At 44.7% G+C, this 21766-nt stretch overlaps 1 protein-coding gene across 4 annotated transcripts in view; it reads right to left on the bottom strand.

The window, feature by feature from the left end:
- LOC122557068 (dedicator of cytokinesis protein 11) overlaps nt 1-21766 on the bottom strand; it is a 291784-nt gene that overhangs the window by 146747 nt on the left and 123271 nt on the right. For all 4 annotated transcript variants that reach the window (XM_087992257.1, XM_043704343.2, XM_087992256.1 and 1 more), the window contains exon 21: nt 10837-10958. In XM_087992257.1, the coding sequence (XP_087848383.1) occupies nt 10837-10958 (122 nt within the window). The remainder of the gene's footprint in view (nt 1-10836; nt 10959-21766) is intronic.

Here is a 21766-nt window from a genome sequence, read left to right as displayed (position 1 = left end):
GTGGTAACAAAGGAGCTAAAGTGAATACGGGAAAGTATGCACATCATAATATAGAGAGTGAGGGAGAGCGAGTAGGTGGTGGTAGGCCTCAGGCCTGTGATAATGGAGATTAACAGTCATCAGTTACCATGAGGTTTCTCCCATCTTCAGAACCCTCAATCCCATATTCAATCAGAATTCCCAGCAGCATTCAAGTGAGTGAATTATGTCTTTGGACACTAAAACATCGTTGAGATTGTCACTATGATTTACATCCTACACCCTTTATCTGTGAAGACTACAACCTAAAACAGTTAATCAGTATTCTGGCCACATACGAGGTATTTCAAGAACAATCTTCACGTGAAAACATTGTTCATACTATCTGTTCTGATGAAAGCGATTTTATAGAAGGTTATTGACTTTACAGAAGATAGATGTCCTGCCATTACAGTTAAATGTATAAGTGTATGCCCTGAATCTCACTGACATCGTCAAAGATATAAGTCGATGCAAGGTGATGCTGCCTATCTGAAAAAGGTCTCCAAGTGGCTGTATTTTAAATTTACTAGAAAATTAGACCAGATGTAACCAATTCATAAATTCCTGTGCACATGAGATTGGGCCATCATGTCTTTACCAAAACCATGAAGGAATTATCTTGTTAGTTCCAGACCCTGCTCTTGCCCATAATGTTGCTATTTTTACCCTTCAAAGTGCATCCCTTTTAAAAGTTCCTGGTGAGTCTGCTTCTGAGCACATGAGCACTTGACATCTTGTTGATAACTTTGCTACATGTAGGCTTTAATATTTCTGCTTTCTTATCGATCCAAAGACGGAAACTCAAAGAAACCAAATAAATAAAGCAATGTTACCACATGACCACATCACCTAATAACGGAGTTAATGAGAATGAGTAAAGGAGGCCCTGAAAACCAACAAGGAACCTAGGAAATCAAAATTCTTCAGGAAAATCTCAACAAGTCCTTTTGAAACAGAAAATAGTTGACCCCCAGCAGGACAGCAGGATAATTTATTTATTCTGTTAATAGGGCTGTGGCTTATTTTAATATTTCTCTATAGTGACAGATGGTGTCTGTGTTAAAGTCCCTTCTCAAGCACGATGTCACACTTCCTCAGTCGTCCCACTATACTCTCAGTGGAGACTGCATTGTCAGGCCCCACAATGAGGCTTCAATGTGTGCCTTTTTAATTTGCAGGTCAGATTTTGCCAGAGACACTTCAACAAGGACAACAGAAAAAAAAGACAAACAAATACCATCATTTTCTAACCTGCTGTAAATTTACTTCTTACTACTTACTGTAAATTCAATATGTGGTTTAGTTCTGAATGTTTAAGTCTCTCCAGAGCATTAGGACAGGACTGTCATTCACCAAGATAATCTTGAGTGTATTAATTACCCGGAGAGGGACAGTATTAGGGTTGGCACACACACTGTCTGAGGCTGATTTAGTGGAAGAGTTAAAATTACTACAAACAGCTCCAGTACTGTTGGATCAGAAGAAAAGTAAACTGAGTCCTCGTGATCATTTCTTAGTAACTCCTGTAGCGAACACAGAAACAGTAAACTTACGAAGCCCAAAGTTAATATCTGAGTTCCTGACAATCAGGGTTGTTGGATAACTGGAATATTCAATGGCCCATCTATATAAACCCTGCCATCCATTAAAACACCAACATAAGAATTTAGGTCCCAATAATGTTTACATACTGCACTGACCAAAAGCAAATTGTCCCACCCTGTACCATGTTTCAATTAAACTGATCTGAAAGCTGTATGCAGGTTTGTATCATGATGGTCAGCTTCATATACAATACAAACTACCCAAGGTATAAAAGCAGGCTTCTGGACAGCTACTTCTTTCAGGGTGGCACGGGGCACAGTGGTTAGCACTGCTGCCTCACAGCGCCAGAGATCCGGGTTCAATTCCCACTTCGGCCAACTGTCTGTGTGGAGTTTGCACATTCTCCCTGTGACTGCGTGGGTTTCCTCCGGGTGCTCCGGTTTCCTCCCACAGTCCAAAGATGTGCAGGTCAGGTGAATTGGCCATGCTAAATTGCCCATAGTGTTAGGCGAAGGGGTAAATGTAGGGGAATGGGTCTGGGTGGGTTGCTCTTCGGAGGGTCGGTGTGGACTTGTTGGGCCGAAGGGCCTGTTTCCACACTATAAGTAATCTAATCTAATCTAATATTTTGATAAACCATGGATCTCATAGGCTATTCCAGCCAAGATTGCTACACAGAAGTGGGCGGCACGGTGGCACAGTGGTTAGCACTGCTGCCTCACAGCGCCTGAGACCCGGGTTCAGTTCCCGCCTCAGGCGACTGACTGTGTGGAGTTTGCACGTTCTCCCAGTGTCTGCGTGGGTTTCCTCCGGGTGCTCCGGTTTCCTCCCACAGTCCAAAGATGTGCAGGTTAGGTGAATTGGACATGCTAAATTGTCCGTAGCCTTAGGTAAGGGGTGAATGCAGGGATATGGGTGGGTTGCGCTTCGGCGGGTCGGTGTGGACTTGTTGGGCCGAAGGGCCTGTTTCCACACTGTAATGTAATCTAATCTAATCTAAACATCAACCCCCACAATGAGTAAGCATCCCGCAGACACTCCTGGGCCATATCTACATACAAACACAGAACTGCTAGAGCAACGCTGAAGGACAGCCACATCGCAGGATATAAACTCAAGCAGGGCCCGGGGGGGGGAATAAGAAAACACAACAGGCAACAGGGACAGGGACTGAATACCATTATGTAGCAGAGCAGCACATCAGCTGAAACACAGTAGTTACACTACCCTTCTGATTACAGTTAGATACCTCATTCATGCTCTGACCAACACAGTTAATAGCACCACAACTAGGATCAGATCTGAACTGACACATGCTGTAGTCTCTGCTCCTGGCTCGGTGTCCCTGTCACCTTGCAACAGCTACTAACTGGGATGATTCTCAAGCCTTGGTTGAAAGCCATGTTGAATGCAGGTTATGTGAATGCAAGACTGTGACATAACACCAAATGTTTTCGGGCAAAATATAAACAAAGCTACAATACAACTACCCGAGATATAAAAGCATGCTTCTGGACAGCTACTTCTTTCAATGATCTGCCCAAATCTCAGATCAGGAGTTAGTGCAATAACTGATAAAGATCTTGTGTTTATAGTTTCGTTCATCTGATGTGCAGTTTGGGAAAGGACAGCTTCTGAGAATGACAAAGACTTGAACTACTTTTGAACACATTAAATTGCACAATTGATCAGATTCACAGTAATATTAAGGCAGGATGTCAGTCCTCTCAAAGAACAGTGAGGTTTATAGAAACTGGCCCAGTTATGACCCTGGCTGATTTCATCATACAATCTTTCTTTCCCTTCACATGACACAGTAATGACTGTGACACTGTCAACAAAAGACACCTAACTTTAACGACAAAAAGTAATTTGCAACATGAACACTCCATGGAAAAGGACCTGGAGTGGGATTAAAGACTAACATGACCTCATGTTTTAAGGCCACCGATAAAATACTTGAGCATTGCAGTTAGGAGGTAGTAATCATCGAGAACTTTGGGCCATTTACTGAAGTAAAAGCTTTTATAAACTCAATCATGACAGTTCAATTTAAAACACTACAGTCACTCAGGAAGAGCAAGATAGAATGGTGTTGGTTGTTACATCGTCATAGTTGGCATACAGCAAGGACAATGTGGTTAGGGGGCAGTTGACCTGGACTTGCCCGTACCAGTTGAAGGATGAAAATTGACCAGGACTGTTTCTTCATTTTTCACCAACTGTCTTTTACACTGACTTGAACAAAGCCGGTGCTAGTTTCATCGCGCATTCAAAAGAGACCATCTCCTAAAATATAGCACACCCTGTGTGTTACCTGAAATGTTACCTCAGATTACATATTGTATACAAGTAGTACACAGTGTGGCATTTATGCCCATTGATACATGTTCCTCTCATCTTCTAGTATATTCTTTTTTCCTTATGGAGCATGACCCTAGAGTGGCTTTTTAATCCAGTATGTATCCTGTAACCGTTACAAATGAATTGCCCCACACTTGTGCCCACTTCTCTGTGCCAGCATTACTTTTTGAGCAGTCCTTTTCTTTTTTGATAGCTCTATAAAATTCCTCTTTGCAGACAGAAGGAGCATGTACACACATTCCATCTATTTCAACTCAATGAAATAAATGACAGCCTTTCACCGGTTAATATATCAGGGCAATACCTTGACCAGAGTTAACCTGCCTGGTTTAAATTGAAATAAAGCTCAGTAGTTAACTGTCTTTCATCAGTTAACTGGTGCATTCTGCATTCCAACAATCATAGTCCACTTGCTAACCAATCAGCACTATCTTCTCACAGATTATAAAATGATATTACATTCCCTTTTACAGCAATCTTACTGAAGACTTTGTCCTCCCCAGAACTTGTGATATGTTATCAGAACCAACTCATTCAGTGTTCTGAATTTCTGTTTGTCAGATTTATAAATAATGTTCAATAACACTCCAGACAGAAATCTAAATAGTAGCCTCGTCTTTTATTCTCACCCATTTTCATGGCTTTTCAGAAACCAAAACTAAATGAAAAGGAATAACTCCAAGTTGGAAAAGACCAATCAAATGTCCAGTCTTTGATACCCAGCATTCTGTCCTCACTATCAAATCCCAGTTCAGCAACAACCTCCCTCGCTTCGAAGCAGAAAGAGCAACATCATTATCTAGGACTCCCACTGTACCTCAGTCTGCATAAATGATTTGGAGAGAAATATGGCTGGTCTAATTAATAAGTTTGCAGGTAATACAACAATTGGTGGAGTTGCAGATGGTGAGGTGAATTGTCAGAGGATACAGTAGGATATAGATCAGCTAGAGAGATGAGCAGAAAAATGGCAGATGGCATTTAGTCTGGACAAATGGGAGGTGATGCATTTTTGGAAGGTCAAATACAGATGGAAATTATGCAGTAACATGGCAGAATCTTTAGGAGTATTGATAGGCAGAGGGATCTGGGTGTGCAGATAGACAAGGCAGTTAAAAAAAGGCCTATTGGCATGTTTGCCTTCATTGGAAAGGGCATTGAGTATAAGGATAGACAAGTTATACTGCAACTTTATAGAACTTTAGTTAGGCCACACTTGGAATATTACATACAGCTCTGGTCACCACACTACAAGATGAATGTGGATGCTTTGGAGAGAATACAGAAAAGTTTACCAGGATGTTGTCTAGTATGGAGGATTTTAGCCATTTTTTCAGCATGAATTTGGCATGGTAACTCATGTCTAATAAATCTTTTAGAGTTTTTTGAAGAGGTAACCAAGAGGATAGATGAGGGTAGGCAGTGAATATTGTCTATATGGACTTGGAATATTGCGGACAGTTTTGGTCACCCTATTATAGGAAAGACATAGTTAAACTGGAAAGAGTGCAAAGAAGATTTATGAGGATGTTGCCAGGACTAGTAGGCCTGAGTTATAGGGAGCGGTTGACCAGGATAGGACTTTATTCCTTAGAACGAGGGGGAATGAGGGGGTGACCTTATTGAGGTATATAAAATCATGAGGGCATACATAGGATGAATGATATCGTCTTTTTTGCCAGGGATGGTGAATTGAAAACTAGAGGGCATGGTGGCACAGTGGTTAGCGCTGCTGCCTCACAGCGCCAGAGACCCGGGTTCAATTCCCGCCTCAGGCGACTGACTGTGTGGAGTTTGCACGTTCTCCCCGTGTCTGCGTGGGTTTCCTCCGGGTGCTCCGGTTTCCTCCCACAGTCCAAAGATGTGCAGGTCAGGTGAATTGGCCATGCTAAATTGCCCGTAGTGTTAGGTAAGGGGTAAATGTAGGGGTATGGGTGGGTTGCGCTTTGGCGGGGCGGTGTGGACTTGTTGGGCCGAAGGGCCTGTTTCCACACTGTATGTAATCTAATCTAATCTAATCTAATCTAGATTTAAGGGGAAAGGGGAGAGATTTAGGAAGGACCTGAGGGGCAACTTCTTCACGAGAGTGGTGTGCGTAATTGGAATGGACTGCCAGAGAAAGTAGGTAGGTTGAGGCAGGTACAGTAGCAACATTTTTAAAACATTTGGTTAGGTACATGGATGGGAAGGGTTTAGAAGGATATGGACCAAATGAGGGTAATTGGAACTAACTGATTGGGCACCATGGTTAGCATGGACCAGAACGGGCCAAAGGACTTTTTTCAATGCTGTATTACTCTATACCTCTAAGAAACGTTGGATAGACTGGGTTTGATTTAACTGGAGTGCAGAAGGCTGAGGGGCAACCTGACAGAAGTTTATAAGATTGTGAATGGCCTGGATAGAATGGAAAATAGGAGACCTTTTTCCCAGGGTGGAGGAGTCAATTACTAGCGGACACAAGGTCAAGGTGCAGGGGGAGTTTAAAAGAGAACAGCAGGTCAGGCAGCCATCTGAGGAGCAGGAAAATCGACGTTACGGGCAAAAGCCCTTTATCAGGAATGAGACTGCAACCCTCGGGGTGGAGAGATAAGTGAGGGGGGGTGGGTGGAGCTGGGGAGAAGGTAGCTAAGAGTGCAATAGGTGGATGGAGTGGGGGGTGAAGGTGATAGGTCAGAGAGGAGTGTGGAGCGGATAGGTGGGAAGGAAGATTGTCAGGTGGGACAGGTCATGAGGGTGGTGCTGAGCTGGAAGGTTGGAACTGGGTTAAGGTGGGGGATGGGGAAAATGAAGAAACTGAAATCCACATTGATGCCATGGGGTTGAAGGGTCCCAAGGCAGAAGATGATGTGTACTTCCTCCAGGCGTTAGGTGGTTAGGGAGTGGCGGTGGAGGAGGCCCAGGACTTACACGTCCTCGGCAGAGTGTGAGGAGGAGTTGAAATGTTCAGCCACAGGACGATGGGGTTGATTGGTGCGGGTGTCCCGGAGATGTTCCCTAAAGCGATCTGCGAGGTGGTGGCCGGTCTCCCCAATGTAGAGGAGACTGCATTGGGAGCAACGTATACAATAAATGACATGTGTGGAAGTGCAGGCCAAACCTTGATGGATGTGGAAGGCTCCTTTGGGGTCTTGGGGGAGATCGGGGGGAGGTTTGGGCGCAGGTTTTGCAATTCCTGCGGTGGCAGGGAAAGGTACCAGGAGAGGAGGGTGGGTTGTTGGGGCACGTGGACCTGACGAAGGACTCACGGAGGGAATGGACTTTGCGGAAAGCGGATAAGAGTGGGGAGGGAAATAGCCCTGGTGGTGGGGTCCATTTGGAAGTGGCGGAAATTTCAGTGCTTGATGTGATTTATGCGGAGGTTGGTGGGGTGGAAGGTGAGAACTGGGGGGGGTTTCTGTCTTTGTTGCGGTTGGAAGGGTGGGGTTTGAGGGCAGAGGTACGGGACGTGGATGAGATGTGTTGGAAGGCATCTTCGACCATGTGGGAGTGGAAATTACGGTCTTTAAAGAAGGAGGCCATCTGGTGTGTTCTGTGGTGGAACTGGTCCTCCTGGGAGCAGATACGGTGGAGGCGGAAGAATTGGGATTGCAGGATAGCATATTTGCAGGAGGTAGCAGTAGAGGAGGTGTAATCCAGATAGCTGTGAGAATTGGTGGGATGCCTTCTGGCAGAGTGCTTCCGATAACATCTCCAGGATACCCGCACCAATCAACCCAACTGCCCTGTGGCCAAACATTTCAACTCCCCCTCCCACTCTGCCAAGGACATGCAGATCCTGGGCCTCCTCCACCACCACACCCTCACCACCCAACGCCTGGAGGAAGAACGCCTCACCTTTCGCCTCGGAACACTTCAACCCCAGGGCATCAATGTGGACCTCACCAGTTTCCTTATTTCCCCTCCCCCCACCTTACCCCTATTCCAACCTTCCAGCTCAGCACCATCCTCATGACCTGTCCTACCTGCCAATCTTCCTTCCCCCACCTATCCGCTCCACACTCCTCTCCGACCTATCACCTTCAACCCTCCATCCACCTATTGCACTCTCAGCTACCTTCTCCTGAGCCCCACCCTCCTCCCACCCCTGAGGCTCCCAGCCTCATTTCTGATGAAGGGCTTTTGCCCGAAATGTCGAATTTCCTGCTCCTCAGATGCTGCCTGACCTGCTGTGCTTTTCCAGCACCACACTGATCTTGACTCGGATCTCTAGCATCTGCAGTACCCACTTCTACCTGGGAGTTTAAAAGAGATGTGCGAGGAAGGTTTTTCACACAAAGGGTGGTGAGTGCCTGGGACGTGCTGTCAGAGGTGGTGGTGGAAACAGACACAATAGCAACATTCAAGAAGCTCCTGGATAAATACATAAATAGGAAAGGAATAGAGGGATATAGATCCTGTAAGTGAGAACAGTTTTGGTATGGAAGGGCAAAATGTGTCAATGCAGGGTTGAAGGGCTAAAGGATGTGTACCTGTGCTGTTTTTTTTTGAGTCTACTTCTTCTGTTATTGCCCCCCATTGTCATGCCTGAAGTATTTGACCAGTTTTAAATTCCATTGCGAGACCAGTTATTTCCTTCTGCAATACGACTCAACCTTTGCGCATTTTAACCCTCCACTTCTCTTACAGATATGATTATACCAAGATCTCCTATACTTCGGCAATCTGCTGCTTGCCAGTCACTCACTCATCTTCAACAATTATGCGGGCTCTCTAACCCCAATGCTAACTTTCGAATCCACATGCATAAATCTCCTCAGCTCCATATCTCCTCTCAAGATGCTTGCTCTTTGAACTTGGCAGCATGGCCATCGATGTGCCATTATTAATGTTGTGCAGGAGAAGTGTGAAGAAGCTTCAAGAGTTTCAAGTCTAATTTACTGAAACGCGTCCCCGAAAACTTTGTAGCTTTCGGTTACCCTTGAATGACCTGTTAATTCTTGCCTTGGAGGCTTTCATTTTGCACGTAAGCATAAAGAACATTTCAAACAGGCATGTGGGAACTTGTTGGTGTTTACTCTAGCTATTAAAAAGGAGAACCAGAGGGAGTTGGAGCCCAACAAAGTCAACCCTGCTATTGCATACTGCACTGCCCTAAGGTCATATAGCTGAACACTGTTACAATAGTACATTCAAGTTCACTCCAAACGGTAGGCCACAGTGTTGCTCCATGTTGCCAATCATCACACCACTATTGTGCCAAAACGTGTGGCGCTGGAAAAGCACGGCCGGTCAGGCAGCATCTGAGGAGCAGGAGAGTTGACGTTTCGAGCATATGCTCTTCATCAGGAATGTGGGGAGATGCCCAAGGGGGCTGAGAGATAAATGGGGGGGGGGGGGGGGAGGTAACTGGGAATGCAATAAGTAGATGAATGCGTGGGGTGATGGCGATAGGTTGGAGAGGAGGGTGGAGCGGATTGGTGGGAAGGAAGATAGGTGGGAAGGTAGGACAGTTCAGGAGGACTGTACTGAGTTGGAGGGTTGGATCTGAGATAACGTGGGAGGAGGGGAGAGGTGGAAACTGGTGAAATCGGTATTGATGCCATGTGGTTGGAGTGTCCCAAGGTGGAAGATGAGTGTCCTCCAGTTATCAGGTGGCTAGAATTTCACCAGTGTCCCCATCTTACTTTCCCCCACCTCACCCAGATCTAACCCTCCAACTCGACATCGCCCTCTTGAAATGTCCTACCTGTCCATCTTCCTTCCTACCTATGAGCTCCAACCTATCACCATCATCTCCCACCTTCATCCACCTATCGCATTCCTAGCTCCCTTCCCCCCAGCCCCAGCCCCAGACCCCTCCCATTTATCTCTCAGCACTTTAGGCGCTCCCCCCCCCCCATTCCTGATGAAGGACTTATGCCTGAAACATCGATTCTCCTGCTCCTTGGATGCTGCCTGACCGGCTGTGCTTTTCTAGCATCACACGTTTTGACTCTGATCTCCAGCATCTGCAGACCTTACTTTTCCCTACACTAGTATTGTGTTCCAGGAAATCGAAAACATCACAAGGAGCATTGACTTTCATGACAATTTCAAAACCCCAGCAGGAGAGCCATTAAATTCACACTAGCCTTTCAGGGTGACAGCATTTTAGTGCCGTAAAACTGGTATCCACCCACAATCTAGATAGGTGTAAACATATCAACAAGCAAAGAGCTGAAATCACTGTCACCTTAGGGCAATGGGCATTATTCAACCTAATCCACACAGAGATGGACAACCCAGCCATTATAGAATTATAGAATTCCTATAGTGTGGAAACAGGCCCTTCGGCCCAACAAATCCACACTGACTCTCCGAAGGGTATCCTACCCAGAATCATTACACTACATTTACCCCTGACTAATGCACCTAGCCTACATGCTCCTGGGCACCATGGACAACTTAGCATGGCCAGTTCACTTAACCTGCACATCTTCGAACTGTGGGAGGAAATTGGAGCACCCGGAGGAAACCCACACGGACACAGGGGGAATGTGCAAACTCCTCACAGGCAGTCACCCGAGGCTGGAATCAAACCCGGGTCCCTGGCGCTGTGAGGGAGCAGCGCTGACCACTGAGCCACCATGCTGCCCCATCTGCTCCAATACTTCAGGGTGAGAGATGGCCCAAAGTGCGAATGAGGACAAAAGTCTCAGACCATGGCACAGATCATATCAACCAGTGATAGGATTCCCTACTGCCGACTGGGATTAAATAAAGGAGGAACTTTTTTCCTCCATTCAATGACACAGGTCATTAAATAGAGGGAAACTTGAGACCCATTGTAAATTCTTTGCATCATACAAAAGTAGTATTGTTAAGTGAACATCTCCACATTCCATACTCAAACTAACAGATACACCAACAATTACTGCAATGATGGAGGGAACACTCACATATGCTCCTTACTGCACACCTCACCTTCTTGTTGTCTGAATCATGGTGGCCCAGGTATCCAGGAGGAAGGTTAGACGACACGGGCAAATGTTGCTCAGATGTCACCACTCTTCCATCTTTCATTAATGGCTGCCAAGCATAACCAACTAAACAAGATACAAAAAAAAACCTGATCACAAAGGTTGGCACCATTTGGACTCCCTGTCACCGTATGTGACAACATTAATAAGACTGCAAATTCCAAATCACCTTCTGACAGCTGGACTCTGATTTTAAAAGTTCCAAAACATACTGTCCAATACCAATGCAATATAAGAAAACAAGACGTTACCGTCACATTTGAGCTGTGTAAACATTGCCGATCGGTCCAGCAGAACTGAGCCAATCTGATTAAGATTTAATAAGGACTTCAGCGCTACTCTGGACATAAAAGTTCGATCTGACACTGTATATGGTGATGTACTCACACAATTAAAATAAAGCAAATCATATCCCTTTTTAGCAATCCAGAGTGACACAGAGTGAAAAATAACAGAAAAAAGTGCAATTCTATTCAGCATTTGTAGAGAGCAAAACAGTGAAATTTGCAAATCCAATGAAATTTCTTCAGAATTAGGTTATGTTGGAATCAAAAATGAACTGTTTCTGTCTCCACAGATGAAGAGTTTCTGGAGCACTTGGTTTTTGTTTCAGATCTCCAGCATCCAAAGTACTTTGCTTCTAATCTTATTCAGAACTTGTTGAATATCTACACAATACTTAGTACCCTCTGTCAGCGTTATGGGCATGTTCCTTAACTGAGGGAATGAAAGTTCACCTCAGAAAACCGTAATCATAACAGGGGGTGGCATAGTGGCTCAGTGGTTAGCACTCACAGTGCCAAGGACCCCGGTTCGATTCCAGCCTCGGGCATCTGCATGTGTGGAGCTTGCACATTCTCCCCGTGTCTGTATGGGTTTCCTCCGGGTGCCCCGTTTCCTCCCACAAGATGTGCAGGTTAGGTGAACTGGCCATGCTAAATTGCCCATAGTGTTTCAGGGATGTGTAGGTTAGGTGCATGAGTCAGGGGTAAATGTAGAGTAATAGGGTAGGGGAATGGGACTGGGTGGGTTACTCATCGCAGGGTCGGGGTGGACTTGTTGGGCCAAAGGGCCTGTTTCCACACTGTAGGGAATCTATGATTTAATTCATTAACTTCCTCCAAACACCAGAGGATTGACAGCATTGTATAGACCAACTGTTAATAAGTATGATAGGCAATAATATAAATCACTACCTCCCAAGGTAAAACAAAGCCTACATTAATATTACAATAAAATAATCCATGACTTTAAAAGCAGCAAAAGCACTGACTTGGGAGGAGAAATGTACTGAGTTCTACAGTCACTCGAAGGGATGCCTGATGTTCAGTTTACATATTTCAATGCTGCATTTTAAAACATTTCAGACATATTAAACAAAGAATTTGCACTTACAAATTAACAATAAATTAATTGAACTGCAGGCACAAATTCAAATTGGAGATTATGCAATTTGCCAGGGACCTGGGTTCGATTCCACCCTTGGGCGACTGTGCAAACTCCACAAAGATATTCTCCCTGTGTCTACATGGGATTCCTCTGGGTGCTCTGGTTTCCTCCCACAGTCAAAGATGTACAGTTTAGGTGGATTGGCCATGCTAAATTGCCCACAACGTCCAGGGACGTGCAAACTAGGTGGGTTAGCCATAGAAAATGCAGTGTTACAGGGAAGATAGGGGTGGGTCTGGGTGGGATGCTCTTCAGAGGGTCAGTGAGGACTCGATGGGCTGAATGGCCTGTTCCCACACTGTAGGGATTCTATGACAACTTCATGATATAGTAGTCATTATTGAAACACAGCTGTAGGATTCTTTGGCATTGGAGACTAAATATACTAGGTTATTCTTTCATTCATTAGATGAGGGCATTGCTGGCTAGGCCAGCATTTATTGCCCAGAGGACAGTTAAGAGTCAAACATATCGCTATGGGTCTGGAGTCACTTTTCGGCCAGATCAGGTAAGGATAGTAGTTTCCTTCCCTTGACGATATTAGAGAACCGGATGGGTGTTTCCAACAATTGACAATGGATTTATGGCCATCAGTAGATTCTTAATTCCAGAATTCACATTCCACCACCTGCCATGGCAGGATTTGAAACTGGGTCCCCAGAACATTTTGTGGGTATCGAGATTGCCAGTCCAGTGACAATAGCACTAGGCCATCACCTCCCCTTATAAGGTTATAGGACAGACAGGGAAAATGGCAGAGGTGGCCAAGTAGCCTTACTGATTAGAAACAAAAGTGCTTCAATGGGGAGGGAGGATATGATGAGGGTAAAGCATCAATTAAGGCTTTAGACCCAAGGAGCCACACAGGAGGCTGCGAAATAAGATAAGAGCCCATGGTGTTAGGGGAAGGTATTGACATGGATAGAGGATTGGCTGACAGGCAGAAGGCAGAGAGAAGGGGTCTTTTTCAGGATGGCAGTCGGTGATTTGTGGACCTCTGCAGGGGTAATTTTTGGGACCACAACTATTCATGCTACATATTAACGATCTCGATGAAGGAACTGAGGCATTGTCCGTTAAGTTTGCAGATAACACAAAGACGGGGGGAGGATCAGAGTGTGTTGAGGAAGCAAGGACGCTGCAGAAGGACATAGAACAGGAGAGTGGGGAAAAAATGACAGATGGAATACCATGTGAGAAAGTATGAGGTTATGCACCTTGGTAGGAAGAATAGAAGCATAGGCTATATTCCACTCGGTAAAAGCACAAAGTGACTTAGGAGCTCGAGTTTGGGATTCTCTTAAGATTAACATGCGGGTTCAGTTGGCAGTTAAGAAGGTAAATGCAATGTTCACAATCATTTCAAGAGGCTTAGAATACAAGAGCAGAAATGTACTGCTGAGGCTGTATAGGGCTCTGGTCAGACCACATTTGGAATATTGAGAGCAGTTTGGATCCTAAATCTAAGGAAGGATGTGCTGGCATTGGAGGGGAGTGCAGAGGTGGTTTACAAGAATGATCCCGGGGATGAAGTGCGAGACATACGAGGAGTGGTTGAGGACTCTGTGTCTGTACTCAATGGAGTTTAGAAGGATGAGGGGGATCTGATTGAAACTTACAGAACACTCAGAGGCCTGGATAGAGTGGACATGGAGAAAATGTTTCCTCTGGGAGAAACTAGGACTCGAGGGCACAGGCTCAGAGTGAAGGGACAATCTTTACTGAAATGAGGAATAATTTCTTCAGCCAGAGGGTGGTTGATTTGTGGAACTCATTACCACAAAAGGGTATGCAGGTCAAGTCATTGAGCATATTTAAGGCAGATATAGATAGGTTCCAGATTAGTAAGGGGATCAAGGGTTCCAGGGAGAATGGGATTGAGAAACAAATCAACCAAGATGAAAAGGTGGAGCAGATGGGTGGAACAATAAAGCATCTAAAACTGTAACAATGTTGAGTACAGATTTCCTGGTAGCAGCTCGAAAATGCTAGCTTGCATAAATGCAGAAATTTGGCGAGTGTATAGCAAAGCCAGAGTCAGGTCAAAGGGGGATTTTAGCTCGAATATCAGAGAGACAGACAAGCACCTGTCTAAGAGGTAGTGAATTTCTGGAGCGTGTCTGGGATAGTTTCCCCACAACAATATAGTCTGGATACAATAAGGGGACAAGTAATGAGTAATGGGCTAGATTTAATTAATTTATTATAATTATTATTCATAATAATCTCAAATTACAATTACTGCTTATTATTAATTTTGAGTTAATTCATTTATTAATAAGTTAATAACTTCCTCCTGTCTCCCCTGGACCATGACACCACCATGGAATACCAGGCCAGTATATCCACAATGCTCACCAATCTCATTTCATCTGGAGATCTTCCCCCACCAACCTCCACCCTTCCTCTCCCTCCACAGCAGACAGTCCCCCCTCATAGACCCCCACTTCTACATCCTTCCCAAAACAAAGACCCTTTGTTTTTGCTTGCTCCTGCCCCACGGAACCCATCTCTTCCTACCTCGACTCATTTTTTTCTCTCCTGGTACGGTTACATCTGCAATTCCTCTGTTACTTTACACCAGTTTCAGAATGTCCAGTTTGCGGGTTCCAGCCACCTCCTCTTCACCAACAAAGTTTCTCTAGCATATTGGTGCCACCTCCCTCTCGCATTCAGAATTTCTCTTCCAATTTCCACCTCACTCGCCCCTTCACCCCATCCATCTCTGATTCCTCCCTTCCCTTCCTTGACATCTCTGTTTCCATTTCCAGAGATAGATTGGACTCCAATATCCACTACAATCCCATTCTCACAGCTCATCAGTCTCTGTTGCATCTGTTCCAATGATGCCAGCTTTGACAAGGGGCCTCTGAAATATTCACCTTCAACTGAGGATTCCCCACCATCATAGCTGACAGAACCCTCAGCCAGGTCCGACCCACAACAATAATACACATTATTTATTAATGTCTTAAGTAATGGCATAGAAAGTCAGATATCCAAATTTGCTGAGTCCGAATGGCTATGTAGATGATAGCATAAAATTGCAGAAGGAAACTTGATTGAATAGTTGAATGGGCAAAACTGCGGCAAGTGGAGTTCAATAAAAGCAAGTGTGAGGTTATCCATTTTGGAATGGAAAAGGGATAGATCAGGATACTTTATACATAGTATGAAATTAAACACTGTAGATTTTGAATGAAACTTGGGGATTCAGGTGCACAGACCTTTAAAATACCACAAAAAGGTGCAGAAATTAATGAAGATAGCTAATGGAATGCCGGGCTGTATATTTAGAGATCTGAAGTATTGGAATGCAGAAGTTATGCTGCAGTCATACAAAACCCTGGTTAGACCCCACTTGGAGTACTGTGAGCCGGTCTGGGCATCACACTTTAGGAAGGATACATTGGCTTTGGATAGAGTATAACATAGGTTTACAAGAATGATACCTGGACTTTAGGGGTTAAATTTATGAGGAGAGATTATACAAATTAACCTGTTTTCTCTAGAATTTAGAATGTTAAGGGGTGAACTGATCAAAATCTTCAAGACGTTGACAGGAAAAGACAGGGTAAATCAAGATAAACTAGGGCCAGACCATTCAGTAGAGATGTTAGGAAGCACTTCTACACTTAAAGGGTGGTAGATATTTGGAAGTCTCTTCCACAACTGGTAGAGGGTGGAGAATCATTTGTAAAAATTTATATCTAAAATAGATAATTTATTTTAAAAATCAAAGTTATTAAGGGATATGGACCAAAAGCAGGTATATGCTTTTAGGCCACAGATCAGTAATGACTTTATTGAATGTTGGAATGCTTGAGCAGCTAATGGCCTACTCCTGTAGTGCCAGACCCAATCCTAGGATCATCCCAAAGCACATTACAATCAATGGAGTCATGGTAAAGTGCACTCACTGCTGTAAAGAAGGAAGTAAGGCAACTAATTTACACAGAGCAAATTCCCAGAAACAGCAGTGGGAGTAATGACTAGGTAATTGCTTCAAAAAAATATTGGTTGATGGAGAAATAATAGTTAGGATGCCAAGAAAACACTTAACAACGATGGAATCTTTTAGTTCAATCTTAGATAGCAGACTGACCCATAATCCAATGCTTCATCTGAAAGTGGTCATGTCTGACAAAGCTGTACTCCCCCAGTAGTGCACGGTAGAGTCAGTTTAAGATTGTAGGTTCAAGTCTCTGTCATGGGACTTGAACCCACCACTCTCTGATTTAGGGGTGAGAGTGTGACAAGAAACTGCAGCTGCTGCTAAAGAGTGCCCCTAAAAGTTTAAATAGCAGTTTAAAAACTCTACACTTAGACAGGCTTCACTCAACGTAGTTTTCAAGTCAGTCAAGCACTTGTTTGACTTGTCTCAATCTGAATTCAAACAATACACAGAGACGTAATTCATAAACAAGAAAGGTCTATTACACCTAAGATGGACAGTGACTGTCACCTACCATCACTCCAGCCCCCAAAGAAAGCCTTCTCATATCTCATGACCAGAGACACGCAATGTTGGGACATTGCTCTTTATCATGAGTTTATCCTGATCACTGACAAACATTCTCATGTCCCTATCGACAATCTAGTGATGATTTATTCCACAGTTGTTACACTCTTAACCCGGTTCAGAAAGGCTGATGATACTTCTACAACCGTCATAGTGCTCTTTAAGTTTCAGTAAATCTCTTCATCTATCAATACTTTCACTGCTGTTAAATGTAAAATACCCAGTTTTACACCTGGTTTCACTTTCTGGGGAAAAGGGTATGACTGTTCACCTACCATGACCCTAAAGGCACTGAGTCAACTGCATGTTATGTGGGACTGTTGTCACTTACCATTTGAAATCAGGTTTGGTGGCAAATTGACTTTCCTAAAGGACACTAGCAAACAAATAGACTTTTTATTTTATAACAACTGACTGTCACCAGCCCACAAATTATAGAATGGCGACACCATAGAAAGAAGCCATTCAGTGCCTGTTCTGTGATGCCAAAAGCAGATTGCATGTGGGCTTGAGTATTAGATACCATATGGTGTGTGCTCAGGGGCATAAGGTCAGATAGTACATGCTCGAGCATTAGCCAGCACAGATGAATTGATAAGACCCCTGCCAGCTCTTTGCAAGTGCAAATCAGAGAATCCCTACAGTGTGGAAACAGGCTATTTGGCTCATCGAGTCCACAGTGACCCTGTGAGAAAACCTAAACTAGACTCACCTCCTACCCTATGCCTGCATTTCCCATGACAAATTCACCTAGCCTACACATCCCTGAACACGATGGACAGTTTAGCATGGCCAATCCACCTAACCTGCACACAAAACAGTACAGCACAGTACAGGCCCTTCAGCCATCAATGTTGTGCTGACTTTTTATTCTACTCTGAGATCAGACTAACCTACATCTCCTTCATTTTACTATCATCCAAGAGTCGCTTAAATGTCTCTAAATGTATTTGTACTCACCAATCTCTGTGTAAAGAACCTACCTCTGGCATCTCCCCTATATCTTCTTCCAGTCACCTTAAAATTATACCCCCTCATGATAGCCATATCCACCCTGGGAAAACGTCTCTGGCTATCCACTCTATATATGTCTTATCATCTTGTACCTCTATCAAGTCACCTCTCATCCTTCTTCATTCCAATGAGAAAAGCCCTAGCTCCCTCAACCTTTCTTCATAGATATGCCGTCCAGTCCAGGCAGCATCCTAGTAAATATCCTCTGCACCCTCTCTAAAGCTTCCACATCCTTCCTATAATGAAGCGATCAGAACTGTACACAATATTAGCAAGTTTTGAGAAGATTGGTAGCTCAGGTTGAGATTCTGGACGTAGGTTTGCTCGCTGAGCTGGAAGGTTCATTTTCATAAGTTTTGTCACCATACTAGGTAACGTCAGCAGTGAGCCTCCGGATGAAGCACTGGTGGCATGGACTGCTTTCTATTTATGTGCTTAGGTTTCCTTGGGCTGGTGATGTCATTTCCAGTGGTGATGTCATTTCTTGTGGTGAGGAAGGACACCACTTTGACTGGGACAACACATCCATCCTAGGACAAGCCAAACAGAGACATGCACGAGAATTCCGAGAAGCATGGCATTCCAACCGTAGCTTTATCAACGAACACATTGACTTGGATCCCATTCACCTCCTCCTGAGAGAAAGAACAGGAAATGATGTCACCACATGAAATGACATCACTGACCTAAGGAAACCCAACACATAAATAGAAAGCAGACCATACCACCAGTGCTTCATCCGGAGGCTCACTGATGATGTTACCTAGTATGGTGACAAACTGTCTTAAATCGAACCTTCCAACTCAGCAAGTGAACCTAATCCTGAACACAATATTCGAAGTGTAGTCTGACCAGGTATCTATAGAGCTGCAGCATTAACTCATGGCTCTTAAAATCAATCCCCCTGCTAATGAAAGCCAACGCATCATATGCATTCTTAACAACCCTATCAACTTGGTTGGCAACTTTGAGGGATCTATGGACATGGACCTAAAGATCCCTCTGTTCCTCCACACTGCCAAGAATCCTCCATTTAACCCTGTATTCTACATTCAAATTCGACCTTCCAAAATGAGACACTTCACACTTTTCCAGATTGAACTCCATCTGCTGCTTAGCTCTGCCTCCTGTCACTGTCCTGTTGCAACTACAACAGCCCTCCACACTATCCACAACTCCAACAACCTTTGTGTCATCAGCAAACTTACCAACTCACCCTTCCATTTCCTCATTCAAGTCATTCATAAAGTTCACAAAAAGCAGTTCTGCATGCAGAACACCATTAGTCACTGAGTTCCGGGCTAAATACCTTCCATCTATGTCTTCCATGGGTGGGCCAATTCTGAATCCAGACAGCCAAATTTCCTTGTATCCCATGCTTCCATACTTTCTGAATGAACCTACCATGGGGAACCTTACCAAATGCCTTAAAGCCATTTACACCAAATCCACTGCTCTACCTTCATCAATGTGTTCTATCTCAAAGAATTCGATAAGGCTTGTGAGGCAATGACCTGCTCCTCACAGAGCCATGCTGACTATCTCTAACCAAACTATGGTCTTCCAAGTAATCATAAATCCTGTCTGTCAGAAACCTCTCCAACAATATGCCCACCACCGATATAAGACTGACTGGTCTATAATTCCCAGGGTTATCCTCATTCCCATTCTTGAACAAGGGAATAACATTTGCCACCCTCCAGTCATCTGGTACTACTCCAGAGGAGAGTGAGGATGCCCTGTCTGATCCTTGCCCCCTCAACCTTAAGTAAACTTTTTTCTTCCTCTTGACAAGATGTTCTACATCCCTTCTCAACCAAGGTTCCTTAACACTACCATCTCTTCCTTGCTTCAGTGGGACAAACCTGTCCAGCACTATCAGCAAGTGCTTCTTAAACAAACCCCATATTTCTGTCTTGCATTTTCCTGAGAACATCTGTTCCAGTTTAGGGGTCCCAGTTCCTGCCTCATAGCATTGTAATTCCCCCTCCCCCATTTAAATAATTTTCATACCGTCTGCTCCAATTCTTCTCCTGACTATAGTAAAAATTGCGATCACTATCATTGAAATACTTTCCCAACCAAGAGATCTGACACCTGGCCTGGTTCGTTGCCAAGCACCAAATCCAATATGGCCTCCCCTCTAGTCAGCCTATCTACATATTGAGTCAGGAATCCTTCCTGGACACACCTGACAAAAACTGCTCCATCCAAACTATTTGCATTATGGAGGATCCAATCAATATTAGGGAAGTTGAAGTCACCCATGACAACTACCCTGTTACTTCTGCACCTTTCCAAAACTCTGACTTCCAATCTGCTCCTTTGTGTCTCTGTTGCTTTTAGGTGATCTGTAGAAAACTCCCAATAAAGTGGCTGCTGCTTTCCTCTTTCTCCCTTCCACCTATACTGACTCTATCGATAAGCCCTCCTCGACAACCTCGCTTTCTGCGGTACTCTCCCTGATTAGCAACGCCACTCCCCCACCTCTTTTATGTCCACCCCCCTCCCCATTCCTTTAGAAACATCTAAACCCTGGAACATCCGACAAGCATTCCTGCTTCTGTGATATCCAAGTCTCTGTAATGGCCACAACATCATAGTCCCAAGTACTGATCCATGCTCTGAGTTCATCACTCTTAGTTCTGATACATCTTCCATTAAAATAGACACACTTCAAACAATCACACTGATTGCCCCTTTGCCCTATCAAGTGCCTATCCTTCCTGACAGACTCTCTGCATGCTGTATCTGGCTGTTCACTAACTATTCCATCCTCAGACACGTAGCTCCCTTTCTCATCCACCTGCCAAACTAGTTGCAACCCTCCCGAAGAGCTCTAGCAAACCTTCCACCCATGATATTGGTGCCCCTCCAGTTCAGTGGCAACCTGTTCTCCCTGTACCGGGGCCACCTTTTGATATCCCAATGATCCACATACCTGAAGCACTCCCTCCTACACCAGGCCTGCAGCCATGTTGTTCATCTGCACTCACTCTCTGGTCCTAGCCTCACTAGCCCATGGCACCGTAGCAATCCTGAGATCACTACTCTTCTCGTCCTGCCTTTCAGCTTCCAACCTAAATCCCTATATTAACTCTTCATGTCCTCATCCCTTTCCCTAGCTATGTCATTGATACCGATGTGTACTATGACTTCTGGCTGCTCTTCCTCCCCTTAAGAATCCTGTAGACTCAATCCGAGACATTCCTGACCCTGGCAACCGGGAGGCACCATACCATCCGTGAAACTCGCAATAACAAAATCTCCTGTCTGCTCCTCTAACCATTGAATCTCTTATCACTATCGCTCTCCTATTCTCCCCCATTTCCTTCTGAGCCACAGAGCCAGGCTCAGTGCCAGAGACCTGGCCGCTGGTAGGTCACCCCCCGCCAACATTATGCAAAATGGTATACTTATTGTTGAGGGGGACAGCCACAGAGGGTCCCTGTGCTGTCTGCCTATTCCCTTTGCCTCTCCTCATCGTCACCCAGCTACCTTTACCCTACATCTTTGGACTATAGGAGGAAACCGGAGCACAGGGAAGAAACCCAGGTAGACACAGGGGAGAATGTGCAAACTCCACACAGACAGTCACCTGAGGGTGGAATTCAACTCAGGTCCCTGGTGCTGTGATGTAGCAGTGCTAACCACTGAGCCACCGTGCCAGCCAAAATCACCTCGTCTCATCACCTGCATTTTTCTTGGATCTTCCTTCTCCAATTACTGGAGAAATTCAGCAGGTCTGGCACCTTCCGTGGAGAGAGAAACCGAGCTAACGTTGAGGGTTCAGTGACCCATCTTCAGAATTCACTGGACCATGAAACGCTATCTGTGCTTTCTCTCCACAGATGCTGCTGGACCTGCTGAGTTTTTTTCCAGCAATTTC

The sequence above is a fragment of the Chiloscyllium plagiosum genome, unplaced genomic scaffold (genome assembly GCF_037043375.1).
Source record: "Chiloscyllium plagiosum isolate Xiang-an unplaced genomic scaffold, Cpla_swu_hap1 HiC_scaffold_11, whole genome shotgun sequence".
NCBI classification, from domain to species: domain Eukaryota; kingdom Metazoa; phylum Chordata; class Chondrichthyes; order Orectolobiformes; family Hemiscylliidae; genus Chiloscyllium; species Chiloscyllium plagiosum.
This window is presented reverse-complemented; position numbering and strand designations above follow the sequence as displayed.